Consider the following 10,577-nt stretch of genomic DNA (forward strand, 5'->3'; position numbering starts at 1 on the left):
GGAAGGTCTCAGTCCACACAGCCCAGGTGTGGCAAAAGCAGGGCAGGACTGGTGGTAGTCATCAGGTTCAGTACAGAGTCTGGACCACCAGAGATAGCCAGATCTGCCAGGTGCATGTGAAGCCAAGTCAATTGTCAAGCCTGGAAGTCAGGGCCAGGATCAGGTCTGGAGACAGTAGCCAGGGTCAGACACAGCCCAGTGACTGCCAGGCAGGTCCATAGCAACGTGGCAGGTCCCAGGTCAAGCCAAGACTTCACTCCAAGGGTCAGGGTCTGGATCAACAGGGCACGTGGCCAGGCACAGACACGGCTGTGACCCAACTGCAGCTGTAGCTTGGGCAGGACTTAACGGGAAACCCCTATCCTAAAACAGCTCCTGGGGAAGGGGCGGAGGGGCAATTCAGCCCTTGCTGCAGCCTCTAGCCTTCTTCACAACAGACTTCAAGGTCACCAGGTGTGGTCTTTCCAAGCTAGCCATGAGCCCTGGCAGCCAAACCCCCGGAAGGCCAGAGGAGGTGCTCCGGCTCTCACACACAGATGTTAAGCACAGTGACTAGAGGGGTTTCCAGCAGACATACACATCTGAAAAAAAGACACAAAACTCACGTACGTAAGCACAAGTGAGACAGAGAGCTGGGCTAGAATTTAAGTGTCATATTGGATTTCTGTTCCTTGCCTGAAGACAAACTATGGTGTAAATATGTAAAACTATAGACACATTGTGATAGAGGACACTAAATAAGTGTGTTTGGTTTGGGTTTTTTATTGCAAACAAGGATGAACATTTTGCAAAAGTGAAAGCAAGATATTGAAACAATGAAAATCCATAACCTTCCAATTAAAATATGGCAGGTAATTTATTTATTTGACATACATATTATTTGCTCAATATGTTCAGTTTATCAAGCTGCAGAAGGAGGTGGTTCTGCTTTTTAATCAGTAGACTAGGAGATAAGGTGCACACTTGTGATCACACTAAAGGAAGGAAGACAGGGAATCAAACGGAAGATATGAGAGCGACTGGCTTCTCCCTGTGTACTCTTCATGTCCGTTTGTATTCGTTTTCAGATCAAACACAAGCCATAATATAAGCCACTGGTGGGATGAATAACAGAGTTGGATCAGTGACTGTGATGGAAAGCTGCTCCTTGGCCACTCAGACTGCTGGAAACATGATGCCAAAGCAGAGAGAGCAGGCACGGTTAATGGACATATGGGGAAGACGCTCTTTCTGACAAACCCAGTTCTCCTCATCTCAGGTGCCAGCAGATGGGCACAAGTGGTGAGCCCTTGGATTCTCCTTCCTTCCTTTCTTCAGATGTTGTGAAATATATACCCATAAAACTACTGTTGTTGTTTTTCATGGGAAGGTCTTTCTGAACATTCCTTCACCTCTGCTATCATAGCACTTGCACATGAACACGGCTACTTCTAGGACATATATAAACAGTAACACAAAGCTAACTGTAACATCCTCAGTAAAATTCTAAGTGGGTCTTACTGGAAACTATAGGATGCAATATATATATATAATGTAATAAATAGGCTTTCTTTAGTAGTAATACAACAATTCAGCTGTGAATCATCCATTTCTTTCTGCTTTGAGGGTGATCATCTATATCAAAATTGCAGAACTACAGAAGTCCAGAGTAGTTGAGATTGGAAGGCACCTCTGGAAATCATCCAATCCAATGCCCTGCTCAAAGCAGGGTCAGCTACAGCAGGTTGCTCAGAGCAGTGTCCAGGTGGATTTTGAGTAGCTCCATGGATGGAGGCTCCTCAACCTCCCTGGACAGCCTGTTCCAATGTTCAATCAACTTCACTGTAAAAGGGGATTTCTTCTCATGTTTAAGTGGAATTTCCTGTATTTAAGTTTATGCCCACTGCCTCTTGTCCTTTCACTGCATATCACCGAGAAGAGTCTGGCTCCATTTTTCACATTCCCTCCCATCAGGTATTTATACATATTGACAAGATCCCCCTGAATCTTCTCTTCTCTACCCAATCTTACCCTTTCAGACAGCATGATGGTGGGTTTTGATCGGTTTTGACCAAAGTTTATCTTTCCGATTACCAGTTTCATTAGAAAAAAGAAACTATGTCCATTTACCCATACAGCAATCTGCAAATATTTTATGCAGTAGAAAAACAAGAAACAAATCATGCTTAGCTATTACATCATGGCATATGTTGGCAGCCAAAACCACAAAACTGGAGAGTGTTAACACAGGGATTTCCTCACTCTTTTGCATATGCAAAGCCAGCAGACCTGTAGGATATAAAGCTGATGCTGTTACCAGTTACTATAAACAACAACGTGTTTGTCATCTTTAAATCAAATGGATTGGTTCATCATGTAAATGATAAGCCACTAGTTTAGGACAGGAATGCTTAAGAGCCCAGATTTGCTTTCCAGGATCCAAGCTGAATTTGCCCATTGGGTGGAAAATATCATCCTTTTTTTTTTTTAATAAATAAAACTTTCAGCTGAAGTGCTCTTAAGACTTGAGAGGCCTCAGTTAGGTCTCCAGGTAAGATGCATCTGGACAGATGTCTCTATTATTTCTGGGCTGGGCAGGCCAGCAGCAGGAGTGGCAACAACGTGATTGAATGTCTGGGACCCAGCAATTTTGGTCTGGGAAGTCGCACAATCTGTGATGCCCAGTGGTAGCAGTACGTCAGTACAACTGCCCCGGGTTTCTTTCCCTGACACAGTAGGTCAGGCCCCTTGCATGACACCCCTTCCCTTTTCTTGTAACTGTATATACCCAACAACTACCACCTGAAAATAACCAATGATCCACTGAAGTCCAGAGGGTCGCTGAGGTGCAGAAGAGAGAAGGAACCTCTTGATGTAGGCAGAAATCAGCCTTGTAAAATGCTTTTTGTGGACTAAAAATGTCATCCCTGAAAAGGACAAGTCAGGGATTTGTCCTTCTGACAGACCACTGTTGTTCCCCAGCTGGAGCTCTCCAGGCCAGAAATAAAGGGGTGCATCACTGATGGCATCCATCTAAAGACACTGGTGTCCAGAAGGGATGAATTTCCAGAATCCACACTGGTCACTGGTGATTCCACTGCTGCTCTGCGCTGCCCACTGCTGCCCTTTTCATTAGCACTCTACCCCACACTCATTTACAGCACAGCAACTCCTTATAGACACTGACAAGACTAGACTTGGAGGTGAGCACTTGTCCCATCTCTTTTGTACAACCTACAGTGAAGATTAATTAAAGAGGATTTAGTAAAGAATGTGCTGTGCTCAACAGACAGTAAATCTCCTAGCCTTTTCTTTTTAGCTCCCCTGCAAATAAGCCTAAAATTGAGGGTAAATAAAGTTTTCCAGTGGATATTTTCCCCTATATTAGCCTTTAGTGAGCCCTCTGCCTTGTGCTTGAATGTCTGCATTTCCAAACACTTTATATTTTACACATTTTTCCCCTAACCTTTATCTTATGGGTGGCTCCTCAGGGCTGTGCATAAGTGTAGCTACCTCAGTAGGTGAAGAAAGGATTTTTTTCCCTTTGATACTTACACCATAAACTTTTGGGCTGCCGGTATTTTAGTCTTGAAATTATTTGAGGGTCAAGTGAAAATAGAAAACAATCCCTTTTTATTCCTGCTACCCAAAGCTGTTTTTATCAAGAGAAAAAGATACATATCTAACTTGTCAACTGCTCGGAGTATAAACACTCTTATTATACTCTTATTATACTCTCAGAGCATAAAATCTCTTCACAGTTCTCTTTTATCTGGACGATAACCACTATTCCAGTGCCAGGACTCTTTCTCCATGCAGTGGGAAACAAACTGGCAAAAACAGGGCCCTTCATCCCAGTGCCCCGATGTGGTCCCTGAGTAGAATTGGAAGTGCTTCTTGGCTACACAACAGGCATAATCAGAGGAGAAATAGTGCAAGGCTCGCTGGAACATCTCTTCGGCAGAGTATTCTCCCTCTCCAAAAGTCTCTGAGAAGTACCTTCTGCACCCTGCAAGGGAGATGTAAACTAACTGGAGTTTCACTCGGGAATCACAGCCAACCAACAGGGAATCCTTTATCAGCAATGAGTTGGCCTCACCAGCAACTTGGGACATCTCCAGAAGTTTCTCATCAGCTGATTTGATTTTATAGTTGTAGACATAATTAACAAGAGTAGAAAAACTAGACAAAGTTGCAAAGACCATAATACAGCCAAGGAAAGTTGTATAGGAGTCACCAGAGTCCTGGCCTAACGAAACAAATAAGAAGATGGCATTAAACAAATACAAGCTTCCTAACAGGCAAGCTGATATCCAGAAGATAATATTGACTGATGAAAAAGGTGATACCCTAGACGATACCTCATTAATCATCCGGATGGCCTTTCTGTAGACCTCAGTATCTTCACAGACTATCTTCAGCTGGTCAGGCAGTGCCTCACTGAATGTGCCTCCTCTGCATCTTGGAATGACCTGATCATCCACTGCAGGTAGGGCCAGGAGGGGTTTCCCATTGTAAAGGGATGGAGGGCTATAAGGAACCATGGTGGCATTCTTCATCTGATGGTTGGGAGTGCAAATGACCTTGATAACCTTATCCAAAAAGTGGGTGTCACTGGCATCAATGTAAGTCAAATGAGTGAGGTGCATTGGCACAAAACAGGGCACCAGCATGATGGGGATCACTGGCTTGCTTTCTAAACAGTCTTGGAAGACAGAGAGATTGGCTTCCAGAAGGCACCACCGACTCTGGACAAAGTCAGGGCTGAGGACTAAGACAATTTTCTGGCTTCCTTGAATGGCCTCAACCATGTTTTCAATTATTGTTTTACCTGGTATAAAGTCCCTCTCATGATAACAGGCCTTCAGATTCGGAATCATGGCTTCTAGGCTCTGGATAAGGTTCCTCGCCCAGGCTGAATTGATGTTACTATAACTGACAAAGATGTGGTGAGTCTCATGGGTTGCCAGTGCAGGTAGCTCAGGAAGCATCTGTGGTCCTTGAAGATCTGTCATTCCTGCTCTTACAGATAATCCAGAACTGGTCTCACTAATACAAGTATCTGAAATGGGTTTAATTTCCTCTTTGAAATCCATCATTCTTTGCTGCAAAAGCAAACCATGAAGGCACAAATTATGAAATCATGCTCCATGAAACAAAGATAGAAATAAAATGCATAATTTTGCAAACTGTTCTGCTTACCAAAGGCATACCATTTTGCCTTTCCATCCTTCTCAGGCTACACTATAAACTTGTGGTTTTGCATTCACAGACATACTGATAACACTGACAGACTCTGAGTTCAGGAGCTAGGGTATCAAGCATCTGGCTTAGTCCCTGGCTTCAACGCAACTCCATGCTGGAAACTTAGTCACATTGGTGAGCACTGATTCATACTTTTAATTTAACACAGTGGAATTGTTTCTGAGAGCAAATGTTTTTCATCTAGGTAGAACTTTAATTAAATTACAATAGTAATTGTAAGTCACTATATATTCCATTCAAGCATTTGCAACAGCAAAGCTCCTTAGTGATAAATATTATCTACTTGGGATTTAATATTAGGAATGCACAGAATATTGTTCGCTACTTCTGATATCAACACAGAGAAGCAAGAAGCAGAGCTAGTATCATAAGTGCAGCAGCCCTCTCCAGACAGGTTCCACACACCAGGAGAAAGTGTCCTGAACTTCCGCAGATGGTCTGTCCCTCACTTTAGCCTAGCTATGCAAGACAAGAAGGAAGCGATCAGATTGCCTTGGAGCCCTGTATAAGAGCTAGGTGTAATCGCTGTGGAGGTTTTTGTTCTTGGTGCGAAAATCTCTCTGAAGCAATCCACCCATCCACACTGGAGAGGCTATGGGGAGAATAAAATGATCTTTCCAAAACCCAGGGTGCTAGATGCCTGTTCCCCATGGACAACAATGTGTAGCAAGGCTCTATGTTGCTCCCTCTATCATCCAAGGCCTCATTAGTCTTAGAAAATATTACTTTTTGCGAAGATCTAGCATGCAAAATTTCAAGCATCTCTGCTTTATGAAAGCAAAAAGAAATAAGGGGTGCCAAACTGTGTCCTTCTACAGCCAAATATTGTCACCTCACCCAGCACTGGCAAGCGCAACACCTGAACAAGTCACGTGTTAGCTTGCTGAGAACTGCATGGGTGGCACTTATTGTTCCCTGACTTCTGCAGCCTCCTCATTTTCCCCTTTGCCAGCTGATTGCACGGAGGCCCTCTTCTTCTTCCTGCCCTTCTCCTCCTGCGCCTCAGAAAGGAATTCCCCTCTGCTGAGCTCACATGAGGATCTGAAACCAAAACTAACCAGAGCTGCCAGCACCAGCAGAAAGACCAGAAGCCCGACAAACAGCCACCTTTGTTTTCCCTACATCTCCCACCATGGCCCTTGGCTGCTGGGAGTGGGGCATCGCCTCAGGAGTGGGGCAGCATCACAGCTGCGTGAAGGAGAGCAGCACGGCAAGAAGGAGGGAAGCATTTACTCACTGCCTGGGAAGGGATGAGCGATGAGCCCCTGCGGCTGCTGGTGTCAGCGTCTCCAACTTCCCTGATGGGAAGGAGGAGCCTTAGCTTCGGAGAGTGACAGAAAGGGAGGGAACTTGGCGAGAAGACAAATATGGTGGAGCGCTCTCAGCTTCTCCTGCAAGCATCTCTACACACTTGGAAATCCCAGAACTCCGTTCTTGATGTTCCTTTCTTGTAGAACAAGTGCATTTGGTTCTGCGTGCCTGAACTTGTTTAATAACAATAGGTGTTTTCCTGCAAATTCTCCGCTATTCAATGAGGTGCTGCTGCTGTTCATGTCTCTCAAATGTAATTTCCTGGATTTCTGCTCACCTACTTTGCATGTAAAGCTAAATGCAAGCTGTAACAGTGAGACAAACGACCCCAAGATAAGGAAAAAAAAAGTTTTCATTTTGCACTAAACTAGACACAAATCACAGTTGTTTTTCCCTGTGTACTTTTCCTGCAAATGCTTTGAGTCATCTGACTCCGCTGTGTGACAGCCACACCGGCTGGATAGGTAGAGGTTCAAGTCAGTAACTCAGGTTAGAAGCAAGTTGCACTGTGCGCCTGGATGATCAAAATGCAGCTCTTGCACGAGTCCACAATTGCTTGCAACAAAAAAAATACCATGGTATATTTGAAGCAGAAAGTCCTGGGCTTTGCTTGATCTTTTGAACGAAAACAGACGAATACCTTGTCCAGAGCACATGAGCAGTTCAGATGTGTAAGAAAAGAGACCTGTACTCAGAGAGCTTTCAGCACAAAGGGACAGAAGTATGTGTTTACACACACCCCCCCCCCCCCTTTTTTCCCCCATCTTGTTTTTGAGTAGTTTTGATTTTTTCTTCCTGTTTTGCATACAGTTCTGGTTTGGCTGCTATTCTTCCAATTTCTGCTGTACTTGCTTTTTTCATCAGACTACCACCTTGTTGCTTGGCTACTTCTATACAACAGCTTCTGGGCTTTTTAATTTTTTTTTAAAAAAACCTTGTCTTCATTCACTGTTTCCTCCTAAAAATTAAAATCCCTCAGTTGTGATTCTTGTCAAGATACTCATAGCATTTTTTACACGAAGTGTATGCTGACTGATACAGTCATGTCCAGCCTACCACATACAGTATCTGCCCCTGCAGCCATTACGTGTAGGGCATTCTTCAGAACAGACAGAGAGACGCCAGGATCTGTGCCGACTCACTGACAACCAAAACAATGCAAGGGCCTGCTCAAAGCTTCTGCAAGCAATCCATCCATCACGTTAGCAAGACGCAAACAACAAAGCTGCACTTAAAGGTTGAATCCAGAACCTCGCTGTATAACGTACCACCAAAGCCTTAGCTGGCTTCACAAGCCATATGCCTGCAGCCGCAGCTATATTGCTCAGTAGTGAGAAAGGATGGACTCAAATACAACCCCATGCTTTCATACTGCGTGGAATGTATCCTCATAGTGCAGCCTACAAATATTCACGTCTGGACAGCCCTCGCTTGTGTAGGTCTGGATGGTGCTTCTTTGCACATTGCAGAAATACAAGTTCCTGAAGTATCCAAGCATCAGGTCCTTGGTTTACAGTTTAATCCAGAGCATCTCAGCTCCCTACACAGCACATGAAAAGAACTGGGTACATTAGAATGGGACGCAAAATACTAATCACCAGGAACTGTAAAGCACAAGGCTGTGCCTGGACACCAACTTTTCTTTACAAATTAGATGCCTGAGTCAATAACATGAAAGAAAGAAAAACATACCCTCAAGACCTATGATTGTCTGTGTATGTGTGTGTTTGGAAAAAGAGAGGCCTGCCAGCTGGTATACATGCACCTCGAAGTTCAGACATACCAAGTAGGCTTGCAAAGCAACTGAATATTCTATAAAAGGTGAGAAAAAATGCTGAAGGCATTACCATGATTAGTCAAATTCTAAAGTGGTTTTCTTTCGGGGCTTACTATTAAAATCTTTGAATAAACAGAAGGTGTACAGCCAAGAGCTCTGACATACTAAGCCCTATCTACTGTAATTATCTCATCTCTTTACCATTTAAGAAAACATTTTTTAGAATGTAATTGCCAGGAACCTACTGTGTCTTGTCTATTAGTTTTATAAGAAGAACAAAGACACATTCAAGAAATGACATGAGCCAAAACAAGACCTCCCCACCACTGAGAAGGAGTTGTAGGAAGCCCATACAGCTCACTAGCTCAGCAGAAAATTAACCCAAGAAAACAATGCATTATTTCTTTTTAGGCTGACAGTAAATTCAGCCTCAGAGGGATCCAAAGAGCATGAAAGCTGGCGGGCATACAGGGAGGGCAAGCCATCTCATCACTTCAGCTGTTTATGACACCAAGTCATAAAAGGATTTAAAAACCTTTTTGTGTTTCCACCCAGGAAGAACCTTTTGTGATCTGGTACCTCCTGAAGGTCACATTGTCACTCACTCCTGGCTCCCACTGAAGTTCACGCAATACCCTACATTTATCAGTTTTGCAAATCACGCGAACTCACTTGAGTGGTGTTTCTCATGTGTTTTCTTCATTTGTCCACCAAAGAGAATTGCATTATTAAGAAGATATAGGAAGTCACAAAACCCTGTTCTTACAAGATCCTACCTGGCGAATCTTGTCTCTATAGAAGATCACACCGCTGCTGTCTACTCCAGCGAAGAATCTGTGACATCTGCCATTCTCCCAAGTTTGAAGAATTACCTTTCTTCTGCGGTGCATGATCAACGCTGTTTCACCGAAGCTCCTCGTGCTGAGTTACAGCTCCACAGCTGGGCTGCAACCTGTTCCTCCCAACCACAGTGGGTCAGAGGTATAGAAAACAATCTTTTATACAATGCATCAGTACTTTATGGTAAAGAAAGAAGCTTCTTTATATTTTGGACCAAATCAGTCACTGCAGGCCAATCTCAAGGTTTGGCAAACACCATTCATGTCCCTATCTATAGCTGTGCCCTACTATTGCCACTGAATTTCAGCAAAGAATTTACAGCAAATGGAATAAAAATCACATGTTTCTGTGATTTGGTTTCAGCCAGGTCTTATTTACAATGACCACAATGAGTCAAGAAAATGCCTAGTCGAGAAATTAGTCTGAGTTCATACTGATGTAAAAGCAGATTATATAGGCAGAATGATAAAATCTAGAAATGATAGGGTCCTCATAGAACAACAAGGACTTAACAATTTCTGAACACAAAAGAGGCAAGATCTTCCAATAAAATGGACCAAAACTTTCAGGAGCATTCCTGAAATTGTTAGCATTTTAAGGCTATCCATGCCTCTCTTTTTTTTACAGAACATAGTAGGGTGTATACCTTGAGCAAAACAGAGGCACACAAACATGCCATCCCACGCAAATTAATTCTTCACCATTAAGAGCTCTATTCATTGCCTAGCACAATTACAGTACAATTTATTAAATAGATTATTCCATCTGGAGAGCACAGGTCCAAATTCTCACACCCCATGATATAGCCTCTATGCTTTTCTAAGCTATATCACAAAATACAGATGGACACACCACATCCCGTACCTTTCCCTAAAGCTCCCAGTGCAGGACCTGAAATAACACACAGCCTCATTCACTCCTTGGCAACCAAGTGAGAAAAGTATAGTGAGAAAGAAACTCAGTTGTGTTTTGAACAACTGGTTTATTACATAGTGCATAAGTGATCTATGGCAACAACCTGTAAGTCATGAAACACATTTTTAAATGTTTGAAAGAAACACAGTATTGCTAATGAAAAAATGAACTGAGTGTTTTCCAACTCCAGAGGAATGAAACTGAATAAAGGCATAACTATTCCATTAATAAAAGATGCCATCAAACAAAGAAACAGTCCTCCTGCCAAAATCTGGTACTGATTTGCTAGTACTGAAAACAACTTACAAGTATAAAAGTGTTTCAAGTTCCTCCAAACAATGAACTTTCAAGCATCCTGATCACTAGACCAGCCCCACTGAAATCACCCTCCTAACAAATCAACACAAGTAGTGCTAGTTTTAAAACACTAACATACAGCAGTCTGCTTTATGGGCCAGTTCAGGAAAAGGATTTCAGAACCCAGCACAAA

General features: G+C 43.1%; 1 protein-coding gene across 1 annotated transcript; it reads right to left on the reverse strand.

Moving 5' to 3' along the window:
* Positions 1-760: 760 nt before the first annotated feature.
* LOC128904255 (uncharacterized) lies at positions 761-6,536 on the reverse strand. The gene is made up of 2 exons (XM_054188331.1): positions 6,482-6,536; positions 761-5,084 (listed from the first exon to the last, which is right to left on the reverse strand). Exon 2 carries the CDS (start codon positions 5,076-5,078, stop codon positions 3,735-3,737), a length of 1,344 nt encoding a protein of 447 aa, XP_054044306.1. The 5' UTR covers positions 5,079-5,084; positions 6,482-6,536; the 3' UTR covers positions 761-3,734.
* Positions 6,537-10,577: the final 4,041 nt, after the last annotated feature.

This window comes from Rissa tridactyla, chromosome 1 (assembly GCF_028500815.1).
Source record: "Rissa tridactyla isolate bRisTri1 chromosome 1, bRisTri1.patW.cur.20221130, whole genome shotgun sequence".
Lineage (NCBI taxonomy): Eukaryota > Metazoa > Chordata > Aves > Charadriiformes > Laridae > Rissa > Rissa tridactyla.

Coding starts and splice junctions, on each gene's coding strand:
- LOC128904255 (XM_054188331.1), bottom strand. CDS start 5,078: ATGATGGATTTCAAAGAGGAAATTAAACCCATTTCAGATACTTGTATT.